The 16,703-nt window shown below is 36.1% G+C and overlaps 1 protein-coding gene across 6 annotated transcripts in view; it reads left to right on the top strand.

Annotated features, from left to right (window-relative positions):
• The first annotated feature begins 1,145 nt into the window (after window positions 1-1,145).
• The window catches only part of LOC105185611 (histone deacetylase complex subunit SAP130-A), a 43,329-nt gene continuing 27,771 nt past the window's right edge, over window positions 1,146-16,703 (top strand). For 3 of the 6 annotated variants that reach the window (XM_025300014.1, XM_025300015.1, XM_025300013.1), the window contains exons 1-6: window positions 1,150-1,530; window positions 1,707-2,019; window positions 4,351-4,577; window positions 4,880-5,216; window positions 5,344-5,544; window positions 5,799-6,183. In XM_025300014.1, coding sequence (XP_025155799.1) covers window positions 1,714-2,019; window positions 4,351-4,577; window positions 4,880-5,216; window positions 5,344-5,544; window positions 5,799-6,183 — 1,456 coding nt within the window. In that variant the 5' untranslated portion in view covers window positions 1,150-1,530; window positions 1,707-1,713. Of the gene's footprint in view, window positions 1,531-1,706; window positions 2,020-4,350; window positions 4,578-4,879; window positions 5,217-5,343; window positions 5,545-5,798; window positions 6,184-16,703 lie in introns of all 6 variants that reach the window. The other 3 variants (XM_025300011.1, XM_025300010.1, XM_025300012.1) reach the window with 3 other exon arrangements.

The raw sequence follows: 16,703 nt of genomic DNA, 5'->3' as shown, positions 1-16,703 counted from the left end.
AGTATACCCACACAGCACAGATGTCTAGGGGACATCGTAAGGAGATTCTAAGGATGTCCCTACGTACGTCCTTTGGATATTTTTTGCTGTGTCGGTAAATATTACATTATGTATATACATATATATATATATATGAATAGCATTAAAAATATATGTACATACCTACTTCTACTCTCTGACATGATGCTTTCTCTTGTATCTTCTCTATTTTTCTACAACTCATATGAATACGGTTATGTTTGTAAAACTTGAAAATCGCGGACTTTCTCATAGACTCGTTACGCGATTGGTCGAATTACGATGTATTCTCACTTTTGTCCGTGACTGTCTCTCGACCATTTGTGACGTCAACCGACGATTAAAAACCGTCGGTTGCACCGATGATTGTCGGTAGTGTCCATGTAGAGAATAGGTGTGCATCGTTCTTGTCGGTCACGCAACCGACGTTCGTCGGTAACGACCGATACCGACAATTGTCGGTAGACATGTACAGAATAGCGCTCCAAGAAAGTAGAAGGAAGAGAGAGAAAGAAAAAGATAGATGATAATTCAGTAAACAATTTCGTATAGTAATAGGCCTGTTCGTTTTGTCTGCACTGCTGAAGTGGTGCATCAAGTTGAAATGAGAAAACCTACGTTTGTCTCACTTTCACTTAATGCACCAGCACTTAATGCAGTTCAGCAGTGCAGACAAAACGAACAGGCCTAATGATATTATATTAACAATAAAGTCAGCGGCACACGGTGCTTGTTTTCGTGCTGGACTGCTTGCTGAATGAAAATACTGCGTTCTGATTAGTGCATTTCCATCCATCTTCGGAAATGTAACAATCAGAACTCAGTATTTTCATCCAGCAAGCAATCCAGCACGAAAACAAGCACCGTGTGCTGCTGGCTTTAAAGACGGCAGAGGCACGTGTTGATTGCATAGGTGTTTGTAGAGGGCGCTGCAGTTGGATTAGTCGATGATAGGTAAGGATTTGATTGGATAGGAAAAGGTATGGTGAATTTTGGTGAGAAGATAGGGAATATTATTGTGAGGGACATTACAAAGCATTTGCGGCTTTATGGAACGTATCCATAGTGTAAATAAAACGAACAAACCTTCTGTCGTTAGTTTAATGTATATTCATCTTAACGCTTATGTTAGGCGCTATAAACTTTTGTAGCGATGCTGAGTTCCACAGGATTTGAAACATACATGTTTTTGTGATATAACATCGAATAAATTTTAATATCCATGACAGTTTTGTGCACGAGTGAGTGAATAGATAAATGTGTTTGATCCTGTACTTTTACATAAATATGCAACATCTTTGTACGAGCGACAATTTGCTGATGATATGCTGACTGCTGTTATATCATAAACATAAGCAAAATTACTGCTACGTACAATTCGTCTGTCCATTCGAGAATGTGCAATATCAACAACGAGGCAGCTACGTAATATCTATCAATAGCGAATTTTTTAACCGGGCGGTAACAAGGCGGCGTAACCTCTAAAACTATTTAATTTTTATGATACATATCGTAAGTAACGTAATTCTGATATGCCGCACGACAAACGCGGTAAATTTGGTATTGCTCGTTATTCGTACCCTATTATTTACGTAAACTGTCAAAGTATTCTGGCATAATTTGGAAAAAATATTTCTATAATAAATGTTAACTTTTACAATAATTAATTCTTTTATCTGTTTTAACAGTAAAACTATGAATACAGCACTGAGCTCTGTAAACAGTAGCAGTGATAAATGTTTACTGGAAACAACTGTGCAAACTGTAGCACAAAATTTAACTACAATGCAAAATGTATCAAATGTACAGAATGTACAAAGTTCAGTTCAGAGCAGTATTCAAACTATTCAACCAACTCAGACTATTGTTGGATCAGTAGGAACACCTAATCTTATTGGCAAGTCAGTGTCGCTAGACATGAATCCCAAGTTGTCCTTAATGAAGCCTATAGTGCCATCTGGTACTCCTTCATCTACAGAAACCAGTAAAATGACAACTACGGTAATATCTTAAAATTATTTGATGAACATTGGTAATGAATAATAATATATTTGTAAATATATTTCAACTAGTAATAGATTTACCGAAGTTTACTTCATATTTTGTATTGTTTAAAATTCAAAGTTGTTTTATAACTTGTGACACTTATTTATAATATATTCACAATTTATTATACTTGTGATTAAACAAAATTTAAAGAATTACAACATATAAGTAATATGAAAATTCTCTATACAAAGGTTGTTTTACATAATGTGATAAATACATGACATCCACTTAGCTTACAAAACTGTATCTAATTCATTCTTATTATGTCAATAACTTATTCAAAAAATTGATTTTTGTTTTTATGGATAGTGATTTTTTTCTTAACTCACAAATTTGGAACAGTCAATAGATCAAATTTAACAGAGATATAATGAGTCTATTTTTTGAAGAACTTTTGAACTAGTGCACATTAGTGCAATAAGCTAAAACAAAAAAAAATATATTTTGCTCTAACTTATCGCACTAGTTCAGAAGGTCCTTGGAAGAAAATAAACTTAATATTGCTTCTACCTTTTCTAAATTTTATCATGACATGTATTTTCTTGAATCTCAGTTTCAAGAAAATGTATAAATAAGCTATTGATACATAAATTACTTTTAAGATGTCTAGAGTAGTAAACAGTTTTCTATTTTATAATGTTCATTAATATGTTTATTTTTGTATATCATTATTCTCCGATCTAAGACAAACATGATATAGGAATTTAGAATTTGTTAAACTAATTTTATCCTTACCTTGGCATCTACTTTATGTATTTTATTATTTTACCTTTCGTAATTTCAATTCTTAATCATTTTTTGTGAAAAGAAGGTTTTATAAACTCAATGCTCTGATATAAGGACTTCCAAAGTTCTAACTTTAATATTTTGATTAAAGATATAGGAACACATTAAACATTTATATACTGACATAGCAATTTAAAACATTTAGTAACATCTATGCAAATAACAATTTACTAACTAAATGCCAAAATTTTAGATAAATTTTACGACAGCAAAATATATGGACTAAGTAATTTTATTAAAAACAATTTCTTTTCATTTTATCAAATAACCATTGTTTTCTGTTATTTTATACGTTCATATATTTGTAAGTGCTACTATAAAACTGAATTGGTAACATTTTTGAAAAACCTATCAAACTTTTACATTCACCCAATATGTTTATGTATGAGCAAAAAACTAATTGATAATACTCGATATTTTCATTACTGATGTTACATATATATATATGTGGGGGAGAATATAATATAAACATAATGTTACAATATACTATAATTATAATAAAATTGTACATATAACTACACATAACTACAAAGCCATTTGATTTAATTTCTAGATATGGTATATGTGCGTGATGCATGATATGTCTATATGCGTTGCATCCATCTTGGATCTGTTTGTGATGTTTCTTGAATCGAATGAAACAAAACGTCGAAAATAAATCCAAAATAGATGCAACACAGCATGCAAATATATACATATATAAACCTGAGAATGAATCCAAATACTTTTTTACACCGTGGAAACTGAAAATATCAGAATAGCAAAGATTATTTAATAGGTGTTATACTCTTTATATAAACGTATATATAACTACAAATTGTCAAATTGATTTTAGTTCGCACAAATGTAATAATAACCCAAAAACATTATAGTTGAGGTAGTTTCTTTATTATAAGAAGTTTATATATATTATTCATGTATATTCATATATATTAAATACACAATATTTCTAATGTTTTATAGAATTTCTGATATTTATATAAAATCAAATATAATCCTTTTACATATATTTAAAAAGATCCTTTTACATATATTTAGAAAGATAGAAAAATCTGTAATTTATGGGAAGATCATCCTTCGAAGCAAAGAAATAAAAGCTGCAGGAGTCAATAGAAGAATAGTCTTAAGTTAGTACTAAAAACCCCCATACATGAAAAATTTAAGTCCTAGAAAGTTTATCCAGAATATGCTTAGTCTAACTCAACATAAGTTTACCGATTTAAAACCGTTACATTTATTTAATATATGATATTTTATAAATCCTCTTTTTATTTGAGGATTCTCATCAAGTGTACGTGTGTGTATGCGCGCGCCCGAGTGTGTGTGTGTGTGTGTGTGTCATTATAAATAATATATTATATACTTGTTATAAACATATATTACTTAATACATGTCTTACTTAATATATAATAAATATAAAATTATTGACATAATATTTTAATGACTATGCATCTTGTAGTAAGTTTATCAATACTAATAGTACTTTATTGTTTCTAGTTATGTCCTGTAGGATCCACAGTACGAATAATATCCCCAGGAATGTTAAATACTGTAGAGAGACAAAATCAATCACAATCACAATTATCACAAGTTAATATGCCCGCAACGTATCATGTACCAAGAGGACCTGCAGCAGTTGCTAATATTTCTGCACCTAGATCAACAGTTGCTACTCCCATCGTTAGAGCAAATACAGGGCAGACTGTATCTACTACTAGACCGTGGTATATTTGTTTGTTTTTATTTATTTTTTGTTTGTGTGCATGTGTGTAAGTGCGTACGTACATTCGCGTCATACATATATATAAAGCGTCTGAGTAATGAAGGATTATTAAGTATCAAATTACATAATATAATAAACAAATTACATAGTAACAATACAATACAAAGTATAAGAAAAAAAATATAATAAGAAAGAAGGAAAAGTTTCTATGAAAGATTTGTGTTAGAAAGATTATCGAATATATTATTTTTCCATTACACAATAATATATAATATCTAAAATATATTTTTTTCAATTTCACAGTAATACAACAATCTCTAATCCTCAATGGCAACCGAAAACAACATCAGTTGTATATGCGCAATCACAAAGACATCCTACACCTCCGGTCAACAGAGGGTCCAGACCATCATCCGTATACACAGCACAACAACCGCGGCTAATTACACCAACTAGTCAAGGCAGATCCGTTCAAGCTACCATTACTGGTAGTCCGTCCAGATTAATAACACCTATTCTGCAAACAAATAATAGCATTACTACTAGACTTCCACTTATACAAAATAGACCACCGACGCCACAAGTGGTAACGGTGACGCAGACTTCACAATCAGGAAGATCATCGACACAGACCATTCAGGTAAATAAATAATTATTTAGAAGTGCAATTCATCAAAATTACAGGATGCTATTTAAATGTATAAAGTATGTTTACATATACATAATAAATTATTAATTTCTAAATTTGTATATTGCAAAATATTTAGCCAACCAGCCAGTCCAGCAGACCTCTACTAACTACAGCATGTGCTACAAAACGTGTAACTGTATCTACACCTGTTGTAGAAACAACAAACAGAATAAGTGGTACGTCTGCAGTTACAGTCGAGCCTCGACAATTATCAATTAATACAGTGGCTGGACCGTCCACTGGGACAGTTAGTCACATTGTTATTCCTTCGCAACAGGTTAGTAAAAGTATATACATATATATGTGATCTATATATATGTACCGTGCACGCGCACCCACACACACATACGTATATGTGTGTACATGCGATATAAATACATATGTATGATTTCTCTTAGATTTAAATCTGTAGAAAATCTACAGATTTACAAAAATTATTATACAGATCTACAAAAATTATTAATTTTCTACAGATTCCATAGAAATTTGTAGAAAAGATGAGATATGAATTATTTTAATTGATATTAACAGGTCCAACAGCAACAAGGTACACCGCGCGTTGTTCAAACTGTTACATCTTTGTCAAATCTCAGCACAATGTCACAAGTGATTACTACGACCACAAACACGTCAAGCACGACGCGCATATTGCAAACAGTCCCGACTACAGTTGCAAGAATCACGGGTATGTCTTTACATCCTTTGCCGCTGGTACCGGTGAGGGCCACGACGGCACCTGTCAAGGCTGCACAGTCCCAGAACATTGGACAAACTGTACAGATTAAATCGCCGCAACAAGCTAGCTTACGTGTGTCGACTGCTGGTACAAACAATAGCACGGTTACCACTAGTGCTCAGCCAGTTCAAGGACAATATATACATCCACCACATACTACTACATACTATTCTTTTGAAAGTAAGTATAATCATAACTTTAATTTCACATACTTACAAATACAAGATGTATATGTGAATTTACATATACCGAAAATATATGTAAGTACATCTACCGAATGTATACAGGGTCATCCGAAATTCCCGTATTCTGAGTATAGGACATGGTACTTTATGCTAAAATAAATAACTTTTCCCTTTAGCAAAATTGCGTCCGACAAGTAGATTTTGCAAGAGAACGTATTAAAGTTAATGAATAAGCGCTCTTGCCTATGTAGCGCTCAGGGCTGATGCGCGCGCCTCACTCGCGTGTACCTAGATAGAAGATTGTCTTTCTTAAGTACAATCTTAAGATGTCGTAAATTAATCACAACAGAGCCGTATAAGCGTCTTAAAAGACATTACTTATGAATACTAGTCACTGACTAGGTACACGCGAGTGAAACGCGCGAGCCGGTCCTGAGCGTTACATAGACAAGAGCTATTATTCGTTAACTTTAACACGCTCTTCTGCAAAAACTAATTGTCGGACGCAATTTTGCTAAAGGAAAAAGTTGTTTGTTTTAACATAAAATATCATGTCCTGTATTCCGAATACAGGAATTTCGGATCACCCTGTATATAAATTATGTTACAACACATCTGATAGTGTCTATGTAGAATTTGAAAAAAACAAAAAAAAAGGTTTTTTACTATTTTACAAACAACTACAATAATTACTGAAATATTAATTAAAGAAAATTAACAAATGAATGTATGCAATATGGTGGAACAAGCACTTTTGCACAAAGTTTTGTGCAATGAATCTGTTAATAACTTCTTCATTACGACATATGATGCGTAATACCGGAGTGTCACTTCACTCCTAGCCTTCACTCATCACTAGCCTTCACTCATCACTAGCATCTTGTACCATTATGTATCATCTGCCATTGCCAAAAAATTAATAGATTTGAGTATAATACATAAATATTAAGAGATAAGAATTAATAAATTTAGACCCCCTTAGTGAGATTTTATTTAATCAATTTGTCTCACTATATCATTTTTATTCAGTTTAATAAATTTTATCTATATATGAAATGAATTATGTATTAGACATTTTGTATATGTTTATTACAACTTTTTGTTTATATAGTAAAGAATTGTTTAGCAATTACGAAAAAATAATTAATTAGTGATTTTTAATTTCTTCTTTAATGGAAAGAAAAATGGATTCATCATAAAAAAATTCATATAATTACACATTTCCATAAGGAAAAAAAATATGTCGCAACTAAAGTCAGTAAAATAATATTCAATGAATAATGCGCAAGGAAAAAGGTTTTTTTTATGGAAGTCATTACAAGAATTGGCAAGAAATATTATAATTATATACAGGTTGTCTCATAACAAATGTTGTAGAGCTCGTGGAGACATAGAGCGGGTTAAGACAAACATAAAAGTCCCATACTGTTTTATGAGATTCGCAATAATTGTCGAATTATTAATGACAGAAATCTGACGAGTGAGCGCGCGCCGAAATAGATGATTGGAGAAGCGTCGCAGCCTCTCGGGCCACAGCGCGGGCTAGTCGACCTAGCAACTATGGACGGCATGAAGTAAGACGTAAGTGCGGTGGAATAAAACACGAATAGCGGCGCGTTGTCCTTCCCCTCGCCGCGCACCGGCAACAGTTGCTGGATCGACTGGGCCGCAGTCTTATTGAAATGGCTGCACGCTTCTCCAATCATCATGTTGGCGCGCTCCCACTCCTCAAATTTTTATCATTAACAATTCGATAATTATTGTGAATCTTGCGAAACGGTATGGGACTTTTATATTTGTTTTAAACCGCTCTATATCTCCATGAGCTCTGCAACATTAGCTATGAGAGACCCTGTATATAGATACATGCATACACATATATAGGGTGGTTTAAAAATCTGGAAACGACTAATTATCTCTGAAAATAGCGATCCTGTAGGAAAATGTTTCAGACAAAAGTTGTAAGGTTATAAGTAACGCATTACACAGCAATATTATTACGACCTTCAAGAGTGTTGTCAATTAAAAAATTTAAAGTGATTTTTATGTGACCTTGACAACACTCTTCAAGGTCATAATAATATTGCTATGCTAATGCGTTACTTAAAATCCTACAACTTTCGTTTGAAACATTTTCTCACAGGACCGCTACTTTCAGAGATAAATAGCCGTTTCAAAACTTTTAAACCATCTTATATACATATGTATGTATATACAGAGTGTTTAGTTTTAATCGCCCCAGACAAATATGTCGAAAAATATGATAGATACGGAAAAACGTTTCAGACAAAAGTTGTGTGGTTCGAACGGGGACATAAGATGGTGTCATTGGTTTGACCTTAAGTGAACGTGCCAAGGTCACATGGAATTACACTTCATTTTCTTAAATAGAATCCCCTATCTTTGCATATTCTTGTAGTCTACCTTTCCAAAACACTATAATGAAGCCTCTTTTTAACCAGTACTTTTCGAGTTACGAGGCTTGAAAGTTACAATTCCGTCGGCATTAGCCAAGATGCAGCACCGGTCAGTGAAGGCAAGACCCAAGATTGATCCGGCCAGTGAAGGCAAGATCCTGATCCAGTCAGTGAAGCTAATACTGATTGACTTTATAGGATCACATCGAAGTCACATTAAATGTATATATATTTTTTATCTACAGCAAATGTTTAAATGTACCACCATACTGTTGGATACATAATTGCAATTGTTTTTTGAATGCATCGACTGTTTTTCTGAGAACGTTGGCTGGTATACTTCTGCACGCCCGTCTAATGCGGTCCTTTAAGTCTTCAGCTGTGGTAGGTGCTGTCTGGTAAACAGTATTTTTAAATAGCTCTATAAGAAAAAATCTCGTGATCTGGGTGGCCATGCTCCAATCACATGACCATCTCGTACAATCCAACGGTGCGGTTAAGTTAAATTTAAAAAATCCCTACAGAGCGTGCGTAATGTGGTAGTGCACCGTCCTGTTACAACCACATACGTTGGACTGTATTTTTATCAACAAACTCTAACATCTTTGGCAATACATCTCGTAGCATATATAAATATGACTCCCCTGTAACATTGTTATCAAAAAAGTGGAGTCCAACAATATGACTATCTAAAATACCACATCATACTATCACCGATGCTGATTGTCTACATCAGAGCTGGACACAATCTACATATTTCGGACGAAATTCAGTAGATGACGCCTACCGTCCCCCTCGCACTGCTGTCCGCGCTCAGCGGACGGGGCGACGATCGCGGTGCACTGTCGCTGTATAAGAAATCAGTTGGGGCGTCACATTATCATTAAAATTGTTTCCTCGTTTAATAATCACTTTAAAATAAATATGTTTATGCGTTATATATGTATGTATGTATGCGTATATATACATATATAAAATATATATATACTGGGTGATCCGAAATTCCCGCATTCGGAGTACAGGACATGACACTCAATGCTAAAACAAACAACTTTTTTCTTTAGCAAAATTGCGTCCGACAAGTAGTTTTTGCAGGAGAGTATGTTAAATTTAACGAATAAGCGCTTTTGTCTATATAGCACTCAGGGCCGACGCGCGTGCCTTACTTGCGTGTACCTCCGCGATTAGTAATCATAAGCAGTGTCTTTTAAGATGCTCATACGGTTCTGTTGCGATTAGTTTACGACATTTTAACACTGTGCTTAAGACAATTTTAAATAATAAGAATCAATTATGAACAATACCGGGATTTGACCTGCTTTCGTATTTGTATTGCTTAAATAATGAAAAATTAATAAAATTAGTAATGCCTTTATTTCTCACGTAATAAATGAATAAAATATTGACTGATTGCACAACATTATCTGAAAATAAAGACAGTCAAATTTACTGATCAAGCGTATACATAGGAGTATACATATTTGTAACAGTGATTAAAAATAAAATTTTGAATTTTTGAATTTGAATTAGATTTAGAATTTTGAATTGAAACTTTTGAATTTGAATTAACGCCTTTTAAGAGCTCTCTTTTTATTTCTTTATAATAGAAAATACAAAGAACTTATTTAAAATTCAAATTGTATGATATACTCACGTCATGGTCTACATTTATTTATTATTGCTTATGCACGTTAGCTTTTCAATAAGTACTTTCCTTACATGTTTCGATTATTACGAGGAATATTGCTATAGCCTCAATGATTTATTTTCTTAACCAACTTGATCATTGAGGCTATAGCAATATTCCTCGCAATAATCCAAACATGTAAGGAAAGTACGTATTGAAAGGCTAACGTGCATAAGCAATAATAATGTAGACTGTGACGTGAGTATATCACACAATTTGAATTTTAAATAAGTTGTTTGTATTTTCTATTATAAAAAAATAAAAAGAGAGCTCTGAAAAGACGTTAATTCAAGTATTTTACTTTTAATCACTGTTACAAATATGTATACTCCTATGTATGCGCTTGATCAGTAAATTATTCTTTAAGTTTAATGATTTAATTATCACATAATTGTGCAATATTTGAAATAATATACATAATACGAGAAAAAATGTGGGATCGAGCTGAATTTGAGCTACAGCCCATCTGCAGAATGCAATACAAAGAACTTTATCATTATCAAAAAGCTCCTGATTAAGTGAAATATACGAAATAAAATGGGATTGCACCCTCCGTCAAACCAAAATTAAAATATTTATTTATCCTTATGAAATAATTCTTACTATTATTGGTAATGATATTATAATGAAATATAAGAAATACTGTTTACAAGATCACACCTACCATAGCTGAAGATCTAAAGGATTAGACGGGCGTGTAGAAATATACCAGCCAACGTTCTCAGAAAAATAGTCGATGCATTCAAAAAAAGCCAATCAATTTCACTGGCTGGATCAAGATCTTGCCTTTTTTTTTTATTTGGTCACGCAGGGGAAATCCTCATGGATACCCTCGCCTTTTTGGGGAGAGCGGGGGTTATGTCAGACTTTTACCGACTAAAACCCCTGCGGGATGCATGCCTACCGCTCGGACCGAACGTAGCGAGGGGGGTGTATATGAACTATGTCTGCATTCCCTCCCCGACACCCCGGCCCCAGAGCTCTTATGGAGCCCCACGCCCAAGTACCGCGCTCCTCCCAGATTGGGAGTCAAGGGCGCGGTGCCCCGGCCAGTTGCCCGGCCTGGTTAGCCTTCCGGTGTTAATTAGGAGGGAGGGGACATCCGCCCTCCCTCCTCGCCCCGACTTCCCCCTTCCCCACTGGGTGGTCAGGGGGGGCAGGGGAGCGAGGCCCGGCCCCAACTGGTCCTCGCTTCCCTTCTCCCTGCCATCACCGACGCCCGGAGTGGGCGAGAGGGCTTACCCCCTCTCCCACCCATCCCCATCGGTACGTCGAAGGCGGGCCCGAGGCAGTCGAGGGCGCCTCCGAAGTAATGGAGGCCGCTCCTCGGCCGGCGCCATTTCGGGCCCGCGCCCCACCCCTGGGGAACGCCGCCTCCTCCATCGCGCCCTGCGACGGGGTGGGCGACGTTCCTACTCGGCGGCCTCCTTGCGGGACATCACGTCCCGACAGAAGAAGGCCGCCATTCCCCACACCTCCTCGCTCCCGTACATCGCCTTAAGTATATGCGGGAGCGACAAGGCTCCCCCCTTACACCCCACTGTCCGGGCGAGGACACGGCGCTGCTCATCCCACGCCTGGCATTCCTCTAGGATGTGCTGCACCGTGTCCTCCCGTGCCGGGCAGTGGTGATCAAGATCTTGCCTTCACTGGCCGGATTAGAATCTTGCCTTCACTGGCACCTTGGGTAATGCTAATGCCGGTGGAATTGTAACTTTCAAGCCTCGTAACTCGAAAAGTGATTTAAAAAAGGCTTCATTATAGTGTTTTGGAAAGCTCTCAAGATAGGCTACAAGAATATGTAATGAAAGATAAGGGATTCTATTTAAGAAAACAAAATGTAACTCCATGTGTTCTTGGCACGTTCACTCAAAGTCAAACAAATGACACCATCTTATGTCCCCCTTCGAACTAAACAACTTTTGTCTGAAACGTTTTTCCGTACCTTCTATATTTTTCGACACATTTGCCTGCGGCGATTAAAGCTAAACATCCTGTACCAGCCGAATATCTCGAAAACAGCGCAGCAGACAAAAATGTTTCAGACAAAAGTTGTAAGGTTTTAAGTAACGCGTTACGTAGCAATATCAGTATGACTTTGAAGAGTTTTGTCAAAGTCATGTAAAAATCAACTTGATATTTTTAAACGAAAACTCATTTTTCACTCCATATTCTTATAGCTTTTGTCAAAACATTTTCAAAATGCTACCTACTTTGATCTTTTGCACAAGCTACTGCTCAGGTATGAAACTTCAAAGTTGACATACGACCGGCATTCGCATTACCCGATGTACACCACGAGGAGATTGCTCGGTCGGATTTGTACATCATAGTGGCTTTAAAAAGGGCCAATTTTGTGTGTGTGTGTGTGTGTGTGTGTGTGTGCGCGCGTGCGCGCGCGTGTGTGCGTGTGTGTGTGTGTGCGCGTGTGCGTGTGTGTGTGCGCGCGCGTGTGCGTGTGTGTGCGCGCGCGTGTGCGTGTGTGTGTGCGTGTGCGTGTGTGTAGTTGATGTGGATGTATGGCTAGGTTAGATTAGGTCAGGACTTCGAAATGTCCACCGTTTTCTTCAATACAAGCAAATATTCTTTTCTCCAAATTATTTGTGGTATTAAGAATTTCATCAGCATCTGGAGAATGAACATCATCGCGTGTTCTACGAATCATATCTCTTGTCGTAGGGTGTTCGCGGTATACCAGATCTTTTACTTTCCCCTACAAATAGTAATCGAGAACACTGGTCTGGTAATCGTGATGGCCAATGACGTGGACCATATTTGCCTATCCATTTATTTGGAAATATATCATTTAATTGTTCACGAGCAACTCTAGATGTGTGCGCTGGGCATCCATCTTTCTGAAAAAACATGTTTAGGCGCAATTGTAAAGGAATATTTTTAAGTAAAGACGGAAAATCATTTTGAATGAAATTGGCGTACCGAACACCGTTTAGGTCTTCTTGAAAGAAAAACGGCTTAATAAGATTTTCTAATAATTCTGCACCAAACATTGACTTTCGAAACGTGCTGATGGTCAATTTCTCGGAACCAATGCAAATTTTCTTGTGCTCAATAACGGCAGTCCCAAGTATTTATAGAATTGTCACTGTTAAATATGCTATCATCAGAAAACTAGAGCACTACAAGGGCCCACTACGCGCGCGCCATTTTAGCTTATTCATATTAAAGCTTAAAATAAATATAATAAATTAAAAATGATCCCTGGTGTGTAATATAAGTTCGATAATATCCGATTCCAACATACGATATATTAGGCATATTATGTATACAGTTTGAAATTCCATAACACATATTTTCTGCATAGTAACGCGTAACCGCATAACCAATGAAAATTTCGCCGTTTAACATTTCTATTCAAGACCATCTTAAACTCTTCTCTCTCTCTCTCTCTCTCTCCCCCCTCTCCCCCTCTCCCTCCCCCTCTCTCCCTCTTTCCCTCTCCCTCTCCCCTCCCCCTCTCTCTTCCTCCCCCCTCTCTCTCCCTCCCCCCTCTCTCCCTCTCCCTCTCTGCCCCCCCTCTCTCTCTCTCTCTCTCTCTCCTCTCCTCTACTCTCCGATTGAATAAAAATTTTTATTGGTAATTTGTTCAGCTCAGTAATTATAAGTGAAAAAAAATATTATGTGAATGAGGAGCGCAATCTAGGTATCGTTCTCGCCATAACCTTGCAGCTGTTCTAAATTGACTACCACACTCACCTAAAATAAACATCATATCCAAAGCTTCTGCGTTTGAATACGACATAACTGATCAAGAAGAATTTCGTTACGTGGTTGAATGTGCGGCCTGTGATCAAGTTTGGTATTCGCAATATCCACCATATGAAAAGTGCGACTATGTATCAAAACTTGTGACGTATTTTACTCCGCTACTGATACTACTTTACAATAGTATCTGATGTGAAAAAACTCTGCTATGTTTTTGTATCGCTTCAGCAGGTTTTTTTCCTCAAATCTCTTGTCTTGCCTTATCAGATATTTTTTTAGACATTAACGAAAGTACATTTAAAATTGACCGCACTGTAAATACTTGGAACTCTAGCCATATCACACACATATACACACGCGCACACGCAACACGCAAATGTACACACCAAATTGACCCTTTTTAGGGCTACTATGATGTACAAATCTGACCGACCAACCTCCTCGCGGTGTACATTAGGTAATACGATGCCGATACGAATGCCGATATGTCATTGAAGCTTCATATCTTAGGAATGGTTTGTGCAAAAGATCAAAATAGGTAGTGTTTCGGAAATGTCTCGACAAGGGCTATAAGAATATGGAGTGGAATATGGAATATGGAGTGAAAAATATGGGTTTTCGTTTAAAAATATCAAGTTGATTTTTATGTGACTTTGACAAAACTCATCAAAGTCATACTGATATTATTACGTAACGTGTTACTTAAAACCACTTTTGTTTGAAACATTTTTGTTTATCGCGCTCAGTTTTCGAAATATTCGGCTGATGCAGGTGGTCTGTGATATCCTGTATATGCATATACAGGGTCTCCCATTTTATTTTTGACAGTCAAATATCTCGGAAAATATGGAAGATATGGAAAAATGTTTCAGACAAAAGTTGTATGCTTTCAAGGGGGACATATACGGGGTGATTCAAAACAACCTTCGATTATTAAAAGTATAAAATCCTGATAAAATTCTGAAACAACTTTTCCTCTTGCAAAATTTTGGCAAAAGCTTAGATTTCAAATTATTAACAAAAATAGTAGACCTATTGCGGGTCGGGTACGGGAGGTAAACAGGTGCGGCGCAACTCATCATCAGACGTGGGCGCTAACGCGGAGTACCCGTAGCAATCAGCTGATCACACTACACATGTTATACACTAGCTACGTTCCAATATTCATTGCCAGCATAAAAATCTATTTTCTGTGACGTTAGGTGATTGTTATAACTGGCAAAAATTTTGGAAAACAGCCAGGATTGTACGTGCACACACATGCAAGCACGTTCTCGGTCTCTCCGAGTCTTTCTGTCTCTTTCTCACTCATTCACTCGTATTCATTGCACGACCAATGCGAAGCGGCGGTCGTGCGTGGTGGGGGATGGACCAATGGCGATCGTATAAATGCGTTGAAACAATCGATGCGTTAATCAATAATCCTGCGGGTATTGTCAAGACGATATGGCAGCATACACGAACGAAGAATATTATGACATGCTATTAACACTCGGAGCCTATCACGGCCAGGTCGCCGCTGCTGCTCGAAGATACGCCGAGTTGTACCCCAACCGAGCAAGACATCTGTTGCACCACGTTACAGATACAAAATATAGATTTTTATGCTGGCAATGAATATTGGAACATAGCTAGTGTATAATATGTGTAGTGTGATCAGTTGATTGCTGCGGGTACTCCGCATTAGCGCCCTCGTCTGACGGTGAGTTGCGCCGCACCTGTCTACCTCCCGTATCCGACCCGCAATAGGTCTACTATTTTTGTTAATAATTTAAAATCTAAGCTTTTGCTAAAATTTTGCAAGAGGAAAAGTTGTTTTAGAATTTTATCAGGATTTTATACTTTTAATAATGGAAGGTTGTTTTGAATCACCCTGAATATCAGTTTGTTTACAGATGGCGTCACTTTTAAAATATCTACTGATTATCACTTTTCTTAAATGGAAACCCGAGTTTCTTATTATGTTATCCTTTTTTATCAATTAATTTGAACAATTTTTGTCTGAAATATTTTTTTATTTGCTTAATATTTTTTGAGATATTTCAGGAAAACTTGGTTACTTTTTCAATATTTAACTTACGATATCTCGCTAACTGTTTGTTGGAAGAAGAAATGGTATTAGACTTTTTTACTCTACTCGGTCTCAAGAATATATTGGTATAATAGCGCCCTGACTTTTATTAATTTGATGATTTTGAAATTTCCAAAAGTCGATAAGTTAATAAAAGTTAGGGCACTATTGTAATAATATATTCTTAAGACCAAATAGAATAAAGAAGTCTAGTACCATTTTTTCTTCCGTTAAACAGCAAGATATAGTAAATTAAATATTGAAAAAATTACCAAGTTTTCCTGAAATATCTTAAAAAATATTTAGTAAATAAAAAATGTTTCAGACAAAAGTTCAACGATATAATAAAAAATTGGGGTTTCCGTGTAAGAAAAGTAATGATTAGTGAATATTTCAAAAATGACGCCATCTGTAAACAAACTTATAGTTATAACAAAGTTATAGTTATTTTATATCCCCCTTGAAACCATACAGCTTTTGTCTGAAATATTTTCCCATATCTTTCATATTTCTCGAGATATTTGACTGTCAAAAATAAAATGAGACACCCTGTATACAGGGTGATCCGAAATTCCCGCATTCGGAGTACAGGACATGATACTTTATGCTAAAACGAA

Source organism: Harpegnathos saltator, unplaced genomic scaffold (genome assembly GCF_003227715.2).
Source record: "Harpegnathos saltator strain DR-91 unplaced genomic scaffold, Hsal_v8.6 scaffold314, whole genome shotgun sequence".
Lineage (NCBI taxonomy): Eukaryota > Metazoa > Arthropoda > Insecta > Hymenoptera > Formicidae > Harpegnathos > Harpegnathos saltator.
Note: the sequence above shows the minus strand (reverse complement) of the source record. Positions and strands in the feature narration are given on the sequence as shown.